The sequence below is a fragment of the Leopardus geoffroyi genome, chromosome C2 (assembly GCF_018350155.1).
Source record: "Leopardus geoffroyi isolate Oge1 chromosome C2, O.geoffroyi_Oge1_pat1.0, whole genome shotgun sequence".
NCBI classification, from domain to species: Eukaryota; Metazoa; Chordata; class Mammalia; order Carnivora; family Felidae; genus Leopardus; species Leopardus geoffroyi.
In genome coordinates, this window is record NC_059333.1 from 129,170,829 (window position 1) to 129,188,004 (window position 17,176).

The window sequence follows — 17,176 nt, forward strand, 5'->3', positions numbered from 1 at the left end:
TGTGAGACTGAGCCCAATGTTGGTTAACACACTGACAGTGTGGAGCCTGCTTAGGATTCCTACCCCCCCACACCGATCTCCCCTGTGCGTGTGCGTGCTCTAATATACGTACGTTAATATGATACATATGTATACGTACATATATACACATATACACACTTATGTATACACACGTATGTGCATATATATATACACACATATATACCTATACATACATATACATATATATATGAAGACATTAACAGCAGAGCTGAATTTTAGCCAGACACAAAACTGGGACACAGATAGTCTGCAAAGTAGTGCGTGCAGAGCACAAAGGAGTGGAACAGCATGGCCTGGAGAACTGAAGGTAGGAAAGGGGAGGGAGGAAACCAGGTAGCAAAGGGGAAAGACACACTGAGCTACAAAATTTATGCTCTTCCATTACAAAGAATATTGGTGCTTAATGGAAGACAGATACATGTACAAGGGTAATCAAACTAGAAGCAAAGTGACCAAGTAGGGCCCAACCTAAGGCAGCAACAGTGAGAATTCTCATGTGCTAGAAATAAAGAGGTATCAAAGCTTAAGCAAAGCAGTTCAGGAAAAATAACAGATAATAGACTGTAGGGACCAGGGTTTGAATACTCAGGTGTAGCTGGAAAAGAGCAATGGCCAGAATGCAGTTGGGGAGCTGGAAGTGAACACCTAGCACAAAGCCTAGAACTTAAAAGCAGTCTAGTGGAGTCTGATGTGGGAAAATAATCCAGGAGGAATTGAAGTATCAGGTATCTTGAGCCTCACACAGCAGGGGTATGAATTTACATTCTGTCATGGTGTAAGATTCTCAAGCAGAAAGAGGGAGGCCCCCAGAAGGTGGGGCCAAGATGGCAGAACAACATGAAAGTTTTTTGTGTGTGTCTTGTCCCTGAAATGCAGCCAGATCAACACTAAACCATCTTGCACACCTAGAAAACTGATTTGAGGATTAACACAACAATCTGCACAACCTGAACCACAGAACTCAGCAGGTACACGGCAGAGAGGTGAACTGGAGGAGAGAGAAGCCACAGAAGGCAGGGAGCTGTTTTTGCTTGTGGAGAGAGGACAGGGACAGGGGGAGACTATGGGAAAGCACCCCCCCCCCCCCACAAAAGCAGTTGGGGAGAAAAGGAAGAGTCTGCGAGGGACTGAACAAAGAAGGGAGAAAGGAGAAAAGAGGGGGGTTAAATTCCATTAAGACAGGGAGAGCACAGAGTCTGAAACTCCGCAGCTCAATACCTGGCAGTGCTCCGGTGGGAAGAGTGAATCCCCAGGAGCAGAGAGTGAGGTCCAAGGGATCCTCGGGCCACATGTGGAGAGGCAGTTCCCCTCCTGGGAGGACATTTAGTAGAGGCTGTGCGGCCTCCCCACAGGCAAAGGTCCCAGCAGACCCCAGAGAATAACCACATTCATTGGTGTTGGGACAAGGGCATAAAGGGGAAAATCTGGTGCCAAATGTGTGTTGTGATTTACCATAATCCCTGAAACTCTGCTGCTAGATGATCACACGAACTTCTTCTGGGGCGGGATGGCACCCAGCCACAGTCTCTGGGCATCCGGCAGCAGCACGGTCTCCCGAAAGTTCCTGGGGGTGGGCAGGCACCCGGCCATTGCTCAATGAGACCCTCCCCAGACAGAACGGGTCAAAGCTGCAGTCCCTCAAAAGTGAGGGATAGGGAAACACAGCCCACCTTAGATAAAGCTCAGGAGGAAGGTGCCGCCTAGAAGCCTGACAGCTTGGTCACGGACAGTGTAAACACGGGAAGTGCACAGGAGCCAGAGACAAAGGAGGGAGGCTTAACTGATGGTCGGGGAGAGAACAGAGTTCTGATACTACAGACTGAGTAGCTGGATGATGCCATTTTCACTACTCCCACGCATGCACATACATGCCTACATGCACCACAACAATCTACCCCAGTAAGCTAAGCAGCACCACCTAGTGGAGAATGGAGTTGTTACACTAGGCCCCATCCAACTGGGCCAACTGCCCTCAGGAGGACCACCACAAGTCTCTGCATGCTTAGTTTACAGACTATAAAGTGCTTCCTAGTTTGACTTCTAGGGGAAACCAATGTAATTTAATTGTATTTTCTTCACTGATCCATCTATTCAATTTTTTTTCTTTTTTTGTTTTCTTATTCTTAAATACAGAAAGAGAAAATATTTATTTTTATTTTATGTTTTTATTGAAAAGATTTTTTCTTTCGTTTACTATAGTTTTGACTTTTTGGTAAATTTTTAAAATTCTATTTTCCTTCCATCATTTTATTGTATTCTATTTTATTGTGTTCATTTTTTCAAATGTTTTCTTTTTAATCTTTGTCTTTTTTCTCTAATATACCAAGCTCCTTTCAACAACCAGACCAAAACAGATATAGCATCTAGTATCCTTTGATATTTTTGTGTTGTTTTTAATTTTTATATTTTTAAATTTTAATTAATTCCTTTTCTTCCTTCAAAATGACAAAATGAAGGAATTCACCCCAAAAGAAAGAACAGTAAGAAATGACAGCCAGGGACTTAATCAACACAGATACAAGCAAGATGTCTGAACCAGAATGCAGAATCATGATCGTAAGAATACTGGCTGGGGTCGAAAATAGATCAGAATCCCTTTCTGTGGAGATAAAAGAAGCAAAACCAGTCAGGATGAAATAAAAAATGCTATCACTGAGCTGCTATCTCGAATGGTTGCCATGGTGGCAAGGATGGATGAACCAGAGCAGTGAATCAACGACACAGAGGACAAACCTATGGAGAACAGTGAAGCAGAAAAAAAGAGGGAGACTAAGTCAAAAGAGCATGATTGAAGAATTACAGAAATCAGTGACTCATTTAAAAGGAAAACATCAGAATCATATGAGTCCCAGAAGATGAAGTGAGAGAAAAAGGGGTAGAAGGGTTATGTGAGCAAATCATAGTAGAAAACTTTCCTAACCTGGGGAAAGACACAGACATCAAAATCCAGGAAGCACAGAGGACTCCCATTAGATTCAACAAAAACAGACCATCAACAAGGCATATCATAGTCAAATTCACAAAATACTCAGGCAAGGAGAGAATCATGAAAGCAGCAAGGGAAAAAAAGTCCTTAACCTACAAGGGAAGACAGATCAGGTTTGCAGCAGACCTATCCACAGAAACTTGGCAGACTACAAGTAGTGGCGGGATATATTCAATGTACTGAACTGGAAAAATAGGCAGGCAAGAATTCTTTATCCAGCAAAGCTGTCAATCAAAATAGAAGGAGAGATAAAAAGTTTCCCAAACAAAAATTAAAGAAAGGAGTTCATGAGCACTAAACCAGCCCTGCAAGAAATTTTAAGGGGGACTTTCTTTTTTCTTTTTTTTTTCAACGTTTATTTATTTTTGGGACAGAGAGAGACAGAGCATGAACAGGGGAGAGGCAGAGAGAGAGGGAGACACAGAATCGGAAACAGGCTCCAGGCTCTGAGCCATCAGCCCAGAGCCTGACGCGGGGCTCGAACTCACGGACCGCGAGATCGTGACCTGGCTGAAGTCGGACGCTTAACCGACTGCGCCACCCAGGCGCCCCTAGGGGGACTTTCTGAAGGGAGAAAAGAGGAAAAAAAAAATAGACCCAAAGCAACAAAGACTAGAAAGGGCCAGAAAACACACCAGAAACTCCAACTCTACAGGCAACATAATGGCAATAAATTCACACCTTTCAGTACTCACTCTAAATGTCAATTGTCTAAATGCTCCAATCAAAAGACAGAGTAGATAAGAAAACGAGATCCATCTATATGCTGTTTATAAGAGACCCACTTTAGACCTAAAGACACCTTCAGATTGAAAGTAAGGGGATGAAGAACCATCTATCATGCTAATGGTCGCCAAAAGAAAGCTGGACTAGCAATACTTACATCAAGCAATCTAGACTTTAAAATAAAGACTGTAACAAGAGATGAAGAAGGTCTTTATATCATAATTAAGGGGTCTATTCACCAAGAAGATGTAACAATTGTAAACGTTTATGTTCCAAACATGGAACACCTAAATATATAAATCAACTAATCACAAACATAAAGAAACTCTTTGATAATAATACCATAATAGTAGGGGACTTCAACACCCCATTTACAACAATGGTCAGATCAACTAAACAGAAAATCAACAAGGAAACAATGGACACATTGGACCAGATGGACTTAACAGATATATTCAGAACATTTCATCCTAAAGCAGCGGAATACACATTCTTCTCCAAAGCACATGGAACATTCTCCAGAATAGACCACATACGGGGTCACAAATCAGCCCTCAACAAGTACAAAAAGATTGAGATCATACTATGCATATTTCAGACCACAACGCTGTGAAACTCAAAATCAACCACAAGAAAAAATGTGGAAAGATAACAAAACTTGGAGACTAAAGACTATCTTACTAAAGAATGAATGGGCTAACCAAGAAGTTAAAGAGGAAATTAAAAAGTACATGGAAGCCAATGAAAATGATAACACCACAGCCCAAAACCTCTGGGATGCAGCAAAGGCAGTCACAAGAGGGGAGTATATAGCAATCCAGGCCTTCCTAAAGAAGGAAGAAAGGTCTCAGATACACAACCTAACCTTACACCTTGAAGAGCTGGAAAAAGCACAGCAAATAAAACCCAAAACCAGCAGATGACGGGAAATAATAAAGATTAGAGCAGAAATCAATGCCATGGAAACCAAAAAAAAAAAAAAAAAAAAAAAACAGATCAAGGAAACCAGAAGCTGGTTCTTTGAAAGAATTAACAATATTGATAAACCCTAGCCAGTTTTATCAAAAAGAAAAAGGAAAGGACCCAAATAAATAAAAGCAAGAGTGAAAGAGGAGAGATCACAACCAACACAGCAGAAATACAAACAATAAGAGAATATTACAAGCAATTATACACCAATAAAATGGGCAATCTGGAAGAAATGGACAAATTCCTAGAAATATATAAACTACCAAAACTGAAACAGTCAGAAATAGAAAATTTAAATGGACCCATAACCAGTAAAGAAATAGAATTAGTAATAAAAAATCTCCCAAAAAACAAGAGTCCAGGGCCAGATGGCTTTCCAGAGGAATTCTACCAAACATTTTTTTTTTTAATGTTTATTTATTTCTGAGACAGAGAGAGACAGAGCATGAGTGGGGAAGGGGCAGAGAGAGAGAGAGGAGACACAGAATCAGAAGCAGGCTCTGAGCTGTCAGCACAGAGCCCGATGTGGGGCTCGAACTCACAAACTGTGAGATCATGACCTGAGCCACAGTTGGTTGCTCAACCAACTGAGCCACCCAGGCACCCCTCTGCCAAACATTTAAAGAAGAGTTAACACCTATTCTCTTGAAGCTGTTCCAAAAAATAGAAATGGAAAGAAAACTTCCAAACTCTTTCTATGAAGCCAGCATTACTTTGATTCCAAAACCAAAGACCCCACTAAAAAGGAGAGCGACAGACCAATTTCCCTAATGAACATGGATGCAAAAATCCTCAACAAGATACTAGCGAACTGGATCCAACAATACATGAAAAGAATTATTCACCACGACCCCAAGTGGAATTTACACCTGGGCGTCAGGGCTGGTTCAATATCTGCAAATCAATGTGATACATCACATCAATAAAAGAAATGAGAAGCATATGATCCTCTCAATAGACACAGAGAAAGCATTTGACAGAATACAGCATCCTTTCTTGATAAAAACCCTCAAGAAAGTAGGGATAGAAGGATCATACCTCAAGATCATAAAAGCCATATATGAACAACCCAACACTAATATCATCCTCAACGGGGGGAAAAACTGAGAGCTTTCCCCCTAAGGTCAGGAACATAACAGGGATGTCCATTCTCACCACTGTTATTCAACACAGTATTGGAAGTCTTAGCCTCAGCAATCAGACAACACAAAGAAATAAAAGACATCAAAATTGGTCAGGAGGAGGTTAAACTTTCACTCTTCGCAGATGACATGATATTCTTGTGGAAAACCCAAAGATTCCACCAAAAAACTGCTAGAACTGACCCATGAATTGAGCAAAGTTGCAGGATATAAAATCAATGCAGAGAAATTGGTTGCATTCCTATACACCAATAATGAAACAACAGAAAGAGAAATCAAGGAATCGATCCCATTTACAAATGCACCAAAAACCATAAAATACCTCAGGATAAATTTAACCAAAGAGGTGAAAAATCTATACACTGAAAACTATAGAAGGCTTGTGAAAGAAATTGAAGAAGACACACACAAAAAAGGAAAAATATTCCATGCTCCCACATAGGAAGAATTATCGTTAAAATGTCAACACTACCCAAAGCAATCTACAATGCAATTCAATGCAATCCCTATCAAAATAACACCAGCATTCTTCAGAGCTACAACAAAGAATCCTAAAATCGGTACAGAACCAGAAAAGACCCTGAATAGCCAAAGCAATCTTGAAAAAGAAAACCGAAGCTTGGGGCGCCTGGGTGGCTCAGTCGGTTGAGCGTCCGACTTCGGCTCAGGTCATGATCTCGCAACTCGTGAGTTCGAGCCCCGCATCGGGCTCTGTGCTGGCAGCTCAGAGCCTGGAGCCTGTTTCAGGTTCTGTATCTCCCTCTCTCTCTGCCCCTCCCCTGCTCATGCTCTGTCTCTCTCTGTCTCAAAAATAAATAAACGTTAAAATAAAAACAAAAAACAAAACAAAACAAAACAAAACCCAAAGCTGGAGGCATCACAATCCCGGACATCAAGCTGTATTACAAAGCTGTAATCATCAAGACAGTACACTACTGGCACAATAAGAGACACTCAGATCAACGGAACAGGACAACCCAGAAATGGACCCACAAGTGTATGGCCAACTCATCTTTGACAAAGCAAGAAAGAATATCCAATGGAATAAAGACAGTCTCTTCAGCAAATGGTGCTGGGAAAACTGGACAGAGACATGCAGAAAAATGAACCTGGACCACTTTCTTACACCAGACACAAAAATAAACTCAAAATGGATGAAAGACCTAAACGTAAGATAGGAAGCCATCAAAATCCTAGAGGAGAAAGCAGGCAAAAACCTCTCTGACCTCAGCTGCAGCAACTTCCTACTCAACACCTCCCAGAGGCTAGGGAATCAAAAGCAAAAATGAACTATTGGGACCTCATCAAAATAAAAAACTTCTGCACAGCGAAGGAAATAATCAGCAAAACTAAAAGGCAACCGACAGAATGGGAGAGGATATTTGCAAACAATGTATCAGATAAAGGGTTAGTATCCAAAATCTATGAAGAACTTATCAAACTCAACACCCAAAAAAACAAATAATCCAGTGAAGAAATGGGCAGAAGACATGAATAGACACTTCTCCAAAGAAGATATCCAGATGGCCAACTGACACATGAAAAAAGCCTCAACATCACTCATCATCAGGGAAATACAAATCCAAACCACAGTGAGATACCACCTCACACCTGTCAGAATGGCTAACATTAACAACCCACAATGACAGATGTTGGCAAGAATGTGGAGAAAGAGGATCTCTTTTGCACTGCTGGTGGGAATGCAAACTGGTGCAGCCACTCTAGAAAACAGTATGGAGGTTCCTTAAAAAAATTAAAAATAGAACTACTCTACGACCCAGCAATTGCACTACTAGGTATTTATCCAAAGGATACAGGTGTGCTGTTTCGAAGGGGCACATGTACCCCAATGTTTACAGCAGCAATATCAACAATAGCCAAAGTATGGAAAAAGCCCAAATGTCCATTGAGGAATGGATAAAGAAGATGCAGTGTGTGTGTGTGTATATGTATGTATGTATGTATGTATGTATATATATATATATATATATATATATATATATATATATATATATGATGGAATATTACTCAGCAATCAAAAAGAATGAAATCTTGCCACTTGCAACAAAGTGGTTGGAACTAGAGAGTATTATGCTAAGTGAAATTAGTCAGAGAAAGACAAATATATGACTTCACTCATGAGGAATTTAAGATACAAAAGAGATGAATGTAAGGGAAGGGAAGCACAAATAACATAAAAACAGGGAGGGGGACAAAACATAAGAGACTCTTAAATATAGAGAACAAACGAAGGGTTGCTGGAGGGGTTGTGGAAAGGGGATGGGCTAAATGGGTAAGGGGCATTAAGGAAGCTACTCCTGAAATCATTGTTGTACTATATGCTAACTAATATGGATATAAATTTAAAAATAACTATAAAAAATTATCTTCTAGAAAGTTAATACTTATCAAATATTAGCTTCTTTCATATCAGTAACAGTATATGAGAAGCAAAATGTCAACAAACAAATGGGGCAAGAACCATACAATGGAGGCAGAAATGCACCCCCACAGCCTTTCTTTAAAATAAAGAGGCTAATTGAGAAGAAAAAAAAAAAAAATGGGCCAGACTCCATGAACCCCTAGGGCTCCCAACAGGAGGAAATATGAATCCTTTCTAGAGAGAGGCTTTCATATCCTAAAGCAGTAAAAAAAAAACAACAATCATAACAACAACAAAATATTAAAAACACAATACCATCATCATCCCCCCCCCCCCCCCCGCAAATGAACCTTTGGTATAAGACTAATAAAATCTAATAAAATATGTCAAGATCTGTATCAGGAAAACTACAAAACTGATCAACAGAATCAAAGTGTAACTAGATAAACAGAGACATTCCACAATCACGGATACGAAGACTAAACAGTTTCAAAATGTCTCTTCTTCCCAACTCAATCTATAGATACAATTAAATCCAATCAAAACCTCAGCAACTTATTCCATGGATACTGACACATTCTACAGTTTATATGGAGAGGCAGAAGACCCAGAATAGCGAACATAATAATGAAGAACAAAGCTGGAGGACTGACTCTGCCCAACTTACTATAAAGCTTTAGTTAACCAAGACAGCAGGTCCTGATGAAAACAGAGATCAAAAGAACGAAGTCCATTAATATAGTCAAGGGCAATACAGATGGTCCCTGACTTACAATGGTTCAACTTACAACATTTTTTTTTACTTTACAAAGGTGTGAAAACAATACACATTCAGTAAAAACCAGACTCCAAATTTTGAATTTTAATCTTTTCCTGGGCTGGCAATATGCAGAACAATCTCTTGTGATACCGGGCAGCAGCAACGAGCCACAGCTCCCAGTCAGGCACTCGACTGCAAAGGTAAATAATCAATACACAGAACCAGTCTGTTTTTTCACTTTTACTACAGATTTCAACAAGTTACATTAAGATTTTCAACACTTTTATTATAGACTTTGTGTTAGATGATTTTGATGAACTGTAGGCTAATCTAGGTGTTCTGAACACATTTAAGGCAAGCTAGGCTAAGCTATGACATTCGGTAGGTGTATTAGATGCATTTTCAATTTACTATGGGTTTATCAGAATATAATCCTATTATAAGTCAAGTAAGATCTGTAAAACAAAACAAAGATAATCTTTTCAACAAATGATGCTGGAACAGCTAAACACCCACATGCAAAAATATGAATACATACAATGAATAAATATAGGCTGTATACTTTTCAGAAAAATTAGCTCAAAATGGATCACATACCTAAGTGTAAACCACAAAAGCACAAAACTCCTCAGAGAGAACACGGGAGAAAATCAAGATATCTTGGGTCTGGCAATGATTTTCTAGATACAACCCTAAAGGCACAATCCATAAAAAAAGATCAATAAACTGATCTTTTATTGAAAGATACAAATTTCTGCTCTACAAACGTCAGCATAAGAAGAATGAGCCACAGACTGGTAGGAAGTATTTGCAAAAGATAGATCTGATAAAGGACTGTTATCCAAAATATATAAAAAAAACTCATATAACTCCATTTAAAAATAGGTCAAGGAACTTTTATAGACACATCCCCAAACAAGATTTATAGAGAGCAAATAAGTACATGAAAAGATGTTCCACATCATATCAACGTCTTCATGGAAATGCAACTTAAAGCAATTAGGTATTACTACCTATGTATTAGAACAGCTAAAATCTATAACACTGACAACACTAAAGGCTGGTCAGGATGAAGAGCAACAGGAACTCTCGTTTATCGCTGGTGAGAATGCAAAATGGTGCAGCCACTTTGGAAGACAGTTTGGAAGACAATTTCTCGCAAAGCTAAACATACTCTTATTCAATTGCACTCCTTGATATTCACCCAAAAACTAATGTCCACACAAAAACCTACACGCGATTTTTATACCAGCCAAGAAGTCGTTAGGCAGGTGAAAGGATAAATAAACTGTTTACATCCAGACAATGACATACTATTCAGCATTAATAAGAAATGAACTATCACACAATGAAAAAATATGGAAGCAACGTGAATATATACTAGTAAGTAAAAGAAGCCACCCTGAAAGTCTACATACTGTATGATTCCAATTATATGACACTCTAGAAAAGGCAAAGCTATGGGAACTATAAAAAAGATGAGTAGTTTTCAGGGATTAGTGGACAGAGAGGGATGAATTAGCATAACACGGAGGATTTTTAGGATGGTGAAAATACCCTGTGTGATACTGTCAATGGTGAATACACGTCATTATACATTTGTTCAAATCTGTAGAATGTACACCAAGAGTGAATCCTAATGCAAAACACAGACTCAGGGGCACCTGGGTGGCTCAGTTGGTTAAATGTCTGACTTTAGCTCAGGTCATGATCTCACAGTCCGTAGGTTCGAGTCCAGAATCAGGCTCTGTGCTGACAGCTCAGAGCCTGGAGCCTGCTTCAGATTCTGTGTCTCCTTCTCTCCCTGCCCCTCTCTCGCTCGCTCGTTCGCTCACTCACTCTCTCCCTGTCTCTCACAAAAATAAACATTAAAAAAAAAACACACACTCAGAATGATTACGATGTGTCAGTGTAGCTTCATCAATTGTAACAAATGAACATTCTGGTGGAGGGTGCTTATAACAGGGAAGGCTGTGCATATGCTGGCTCAGGGGCAGGGGGATGTAATACGAGAAATCTCTACATCTGTTGCTCAATTTTGCTCTGAACCAAAAACTGCTCTAAAAAAGTTTATTTTTTAAAAAATTCACACAACAGTCTCATCCATGATCGACTGCTCATCATCACCATCTTGTGGGCAAGGAAGAAACAACAAAATAAAAGTCAAGACATCTTCATAAATAATGAAAGAAATAACTACCACATTCCATCAAACCTAAGATTCCTCAATTAAAAGACACATTCTTATTTCAGGTACAACTAAGAAAGAGAAAAATACTGCCAATTAAACTATGACACAAACAACCATAAAAAGCATTCATTCTAATTTCATAGATAATAAAATGTCTTAAAATCAATGAAATGTGGTATATTATTTCCCTTGTAAGTTTTCACCAGTGTGAGAGACAAAACAAGAATAAAGCATCTTCAACGACAGCACAAGAATTTCAGGAAATAAGAGTAACACTAGGACAATACTAAAAGAAATAAGAAAATATTGTTCTGTACTTTTGAGACATTAAATTTGGGTAATTTAAGAACAGAAATATATAATGTCGGATTTAAATAACTTCTAGGATTTCACCTAGCTTTAAAATTCCTTTTTCAGATTTTAATAGCTCTACATGTAATTACAATTTGTCCTCAAAGGAAATGAAAATTTTATTAACATGGTAAGTGTTAACACTTTCTGAACACTTTTGAGAAACACTTTTAAACATTATCTCATACAATCCTCATAAAAACTAGTAAAGGTGGGCTTGCAAACCAGAAATGGTTGACCCCAGGGTATGCTTTCCTTGGCAGGGCACCAGGCTGCCTCCTGAATACCACCAGAGCAAATATGGGTGACCTTGATATACAGATTCAGGCAAGTTCACTCTAAATCCTACTTACCTGGCTGAAGCCTTAAAACGCTCTAAGAATTGAAGTCTCAAGCTCTCATGGCCAGGGAGATCAATCAAGGTCAGGCTAGCACCCTAAGGATGACAGCAATAACATTAAATGAATATTGTGGTCCTGATTCACATTCATAACATAAACTTTTCATATCAGATTTCAAGTACCAGAACAGTGTCCAATTCATTAATGAACAAAAAAAGGTTCACCATAATTAATGAATCAAACAAAAGTTCACAAAGCATCTTCTGTTTATAAATCATTAGTAGAGGCTCCAGGGATTTAACAGGCAGCAAAAACAGACATGATCCCTGTTCCAACAGGGTTTATAATATAATATATAATAAAAGATAAACACGGGGTGCCTGGGTGGATCAGTCTGTTAAGGGTCTGACTCTTAATTTCAGCTGAGGTCATGATCTCTTGGTTCGGGAGACTGAGCCCCACGTTGGGCTCTGTGCTAACAGCTTGGAGCCTGCTTGAGATTCTCTCTCTCCCTGCCCCTCCCCCACTCATGTGCTCAGGCACTCTCGTGCGCATGCGCTTTCAAAATAAATAAACTCTAAAAAAAGAAAGATCAACACAATGCAAAATTATATATAAATGTAAAATTACAACTTTGATAAATGCTCCAAGGGTACCTAAGAAACCTGACCCTGTGAGGGAGTCATGGAAGTGTGGTCCATCTGAGGCTGGAGAAATATACCAGTATGAATAAAAGCAAAAACATGTGAAAAGAGTCGTAAATTCTAACAAAGTGAATAAAGTAATAGGAGACCTACACTTTACCACAGCATGTTACCATTACAGGGATCCCCAATCTTTGTAACAACAAAACATTCTTTTACATTCCCACTGTAATTTAATTTTTAAATATTTGTTGACAAGACACACCATTTATTTGTTCCAAATGTCAATATTTTGTGTCAATCACGGAAACGGGGGGGGGGGGGGGTTGTGTCCCTCCTGAGTCGACTCATTAAGCACCCACTTAAGGGCTATTCATTCCAGGTCTTCATTCTTGAGCTCAGGTTCAATATGGATATGGCCTTGCTCATAGACTCTCTGGTATAATCCTGATACACTTATCAGGCCCATGGAACCTTTCTCCGATGTTCTACCTTATCCACAGCCAGCCTTAACCACTGTTCAGCAGGAGGGAGTCGGTATCATGCACAGATCTGACATGATTACAGCTGGATTATGACCTGTCACTTTGTGTAGTCTTTTATGGGTAAAAATATGTGTGCTAGCTTAAAAAAAAAAAAAAATTCTGTTAAGAGTCTAGGGACCTCAGGTTGGGACCCACTACCACATTTCATAATCAGCACTACACCACTATAAGCAATTCAGAAAGAATATTAATGATACACTGAGAGAGGGACTAGATCTAAAACATACTGGGGTGGGGGGGGGGATGTGGAGAGAAGGATTGAAAAAGAAGGCAGGAATGTTCTACATTTTCAAATAAAAATGTGCAGGCCTCATATGTAATGTTAAGTTTTCCAAAAGCTATATTAAAAAAGTAAGAAAAAGATATAGTAAATTTAATTTAATAAATATTTTAACCCAATATATCTAAAATATCTTTTTAACAAGTAAAAAACTGAAGAAATTGTTGCCATTTTACTTTTTTTTTTCTCATGCCAAGTTCAAGATCTGGTGTATACTTTACACTTACAACAGCCCTCAATTTGGACTAGTCACATTTGAGGTGCTCAATAGTCACACATGGCCAATGGCTATTCTATTGGAAAAGCACAGGTTTAAAGTATACCCTGGGATATCCCACTTAAAAAATCTGGCCCAAGTGCCCCAAGAATTAAAGATCTCCCAAACCTGAACTTTCAAAACCTAAAATCTTGGGAGTTTAAAAATGACTGGGCTAGAAAGAGTGCTGTTATTGAAAAATGCAAAAAATATCTGTAAGACATTTAAAAGAATGTTTCTTTATCTTTGTTTACAATGTTTAATTCTGGAGGCACCAAAAAAGCAGAAAAGGTCTCTAAGATAACCACTTTAATTCATCAATCTATACATCTACCCCTCCAACCAGCCACCTAACCTTTCCTCCACTCACCAAATACCTATGCATTACAATCGACTTGGCAGTCACTTTCCACATTCTGGGGCTACACAGATACACAAAAAGTCCTTCTCATGATTCCTTACTGGTATTTTTGAAATATACTCATATATACTAAGGTAGCCATTGCAATATTGTAAAATAAAGATTATAACAAACTGTTCATTAATAGAGCTCTTACTAAGTTAGAACTTAATTGAATGGTACAGCCAAATACTCACAAATCAACCAGGCAGACTATGTGTACAAATGAGGGAGAAAAACAAAACAACCCAACCACATCATATTGTTTAAAAAAAAAACAAAAACAAAAACAAACAAAACAAAACAAAAAACAGTGGGCGGAACAGACTATTAAAAAGAAGAAAAGGGGGGCGCCTGGGTGGCGCAGTCGGTTAAGCGTCCGACTTCAGCCAGGTCACGATCTCGCGGTCCGTGAGTTCGAGCCCCGCGTCGGGCTCTGGGCTGATGGCTCAGAGCCTGGAGCCTGTTTCCGATTCTGTGTCTCCCTCTCTCTCTGCCCCTCCCCCGTTCATGCTCTGTCTCTCTCTGTCCCAAAAATAAATAAACGTTGAAAAAAAAAATTTTAAAAAAAAAAAAAAAAAAAAAAAAAAAAAAAAAAAAAAAAAAAGAAGAAAAGGGGCACCAGGTGGCTCAGTCAGTTAAGCATCCGACTTTGGCTCAGGTCATCATCTCATAGTTTGTGAGTTTGAGCCCTGCATCAGTCTCTCTGCTGTCAGCACAGAGCCTGCTTCAGATCCTCTGTCTCTCTCCCTGTACCCTTCCCTCGCTCACACACACACACACACACACACACACACACACACTCTGTCTCAAAAATAATAAATAGAAAAAAAAGAAAAAAAAATTGAGGTGCCTGGCTGGCTCAGTTGATGGAGCGTGTAACTCTTGATCACGGCACTGAGTTCGAGTCCCAGGTTGGATACAAAGATTGCTTAAAGGGGCGCCTGAGTCTCTGAGTCGGTCAAGAGCCCGCCTTCAGCTTAGGTCATGATCTCATGGTTTGCGGGTTCGAGCCCTGCATCAGGCTGTGTGCTGACACCTAAGAGCCTGGAGCCTGCTTTGGAGTCTGTGTCACCCTCTCTCTCTGCCCCTCTCCTGCTCGCACTCTGTTTCTCTCTCTTTCAAAAATAAATAAATGGGGGAAAAAAAAAAAGGCTGCTTAGAAATAAAATCTTTAAGAGAAAATTAAAGGGTACACAGATATATCTGCATATACATAGACCATCTGAAGGGTACACAGAAAAATGGTAAGTTATTACCTCTAAAGAGAAGACCTAGTAGGGATGGGAAAGGCAAAATTACTTTTCATCTAATATTCTTTTTTTTGTTTATTTGAGAGAGAGAGAAAGAGACAGAAAGAAGGAGAGCAAGAGAACATGTGGGGGAGGGGCAGAGAGAGAGGGAGACAGAAGACCCAAAGTGGGCTCCATGTTGACAGCAGAGAGATTAATGCAGGGCTTGAACTCAGGAACTGCGAGATTATGACCTGAGCTGACGCCAGACGCTCAACTGACTGGGCCACCCAGGTGCCCCAAACCGAATATTCTTTTTAACCTTTTGAAATTTGGTCCCATTACATATATTACCTATTCAAAATATAAATGAAAAGGCTTAATGCTCACCCTTAAGAACTCATGGTAAAGTTGGAAAGAAGACAAGAAACAAAAACTAGTAAAATGTGATGTAACATCAGTGTGCATGAGGTACAAAGCAGGGGATGGTATGATTAAATCTGCTGCTTGGATGGCCGAGAGCAGAATGTGTTACATGGGCTCTACTTACCTATAAAAATAAGATATGAATGGTACCTACACCCTCAGACTAATTCATCCTACAAATGTCCTTTCCTGACAGACCAAAGTAAAGTAAAATTGTCAGACTTCCAACATTCTAGGAAACCCTTACCCTGGTATTGTTGACTCTGTACAGAGCAGAGCTGTCAGTGATCGATGTCTGAGTGTCTCTATAAAGGCCAGTTAACAACTGTTAAAAAAACAAACAACAATATGAGGGAGATCAGAGTAAATATATAAATAGCAAATATAAAGAAAATAATTTTGTTCTAACTCTCTAATGGGTCAGGTCAAATAAATGAGTATTGCTTGCAACAACTGAAAAGGACTATATTGTTTTTTCCTTATAGAAAAATCTAATTAATTGCATCTTCATTCCCGTCTCCACAATGAAAGGATGGGGGTGGGGGAAACTAGTTTCAAATGGTTAGTGGCCAAATTTACCAACATTCCATAAATATTTTTAATCATCACAAATGACTGCAAAATGTATTTCTGTAGTAGAAAGGAAATAATTTATCCTCTCAAAAGGAAGAATAAGAAGAAAACCTCTGCTATGCTCTGTAACAAAAAACGGTTTAAAATACTAAAAAGATTAAATATTCGTGAAAAGATGGCTAAGTAGTCCAATATGTCAAAGAATCGATCTTTTAAAAACCTTCCTTGACAAGTTCTCAGAAAAGTTTGTTACACAACAAATTATACACCCTACAGACATCACTGTCTTTTATCTTTCCAGCTCTTCTGGCATCCTTGGCCACCACAAGAGAAGGGTTACATAAAACCCTTAAATGGGATAAGGACTAAATGTCAGTATCTGGCAAGTGCAAGAAAACAGAAATGGTGAAAAAAAATTCAGTTTATGAGTTTTTTCAAGAGTCTTAGCAAGTTTTTCAAGTCTTTTCAAGTGAGTCAAGAATTAACTCCCCAGTTATCAGCAACAGCCTCCTTTCCTTTCACAAGAATATTAGGATGGCCTAAAATTTTCTATCAAGTTTAGGAGAGAGGTAAATCAAAGCATTTACTCTGACAAAGAGCAATGTTTTCCCAGAGTCACACAGGCCAACAAGAAGAACAGCTCTTTGACTGCTCCTTCTGCTGCGGATGAACTTCCAGAACACTGTGGAACAGAGAAAAACAACCAAAGTTATGCCTTGTAGTATCACTAGTACGCCTGTACGGTTGGGGTAGGGAAGTTAACAGAAGTCTACCACAGAACACTTCATTCAGCTGGATCTCAGTTTTTACTGTATTTTCACCACCATTATAATCGTTTTTGTTGTTGTTAACAGTGGGAAGGCCTGAGTTGTGTAAACAGACTTCTCGGTTTTTGGATTCCCATAAAAGTGGGATGTTGTGCCCCCAGG

General features: G+C 39.2%; 1 protein-coding gene across 1 annotated transcript in view; it reads right to left on the reverse strand.

Moving 5' to 3' along the window:
• LOC123610401 (serotransferrin-like) overlaps positions 1-17,176 on the reverse strand; it is a 60,864-nt gene that overhangs the window by 12,301 nt on the left and 31,387 nt on the right. Inside the window, exons 19-21 of the mRNA XM_045501003.1 lie at positions 16,835-16,929; positions 15,922-15,999; positions 11,904-11,986 (exon numbers count right to left, since the gene is read on the reverse strand). Of these exons, the coding sequence (XP_045356959.1) occupies positions 11,904-11,986; positions 15,922-15,999; positions 16,835-16,929 (256 nt within the window). The remainder of the gene's footprint in view (positions 1-11,903; positions 11,987-15,921; positions 16,000-16,834; positions 16,930-17,176) is intronic.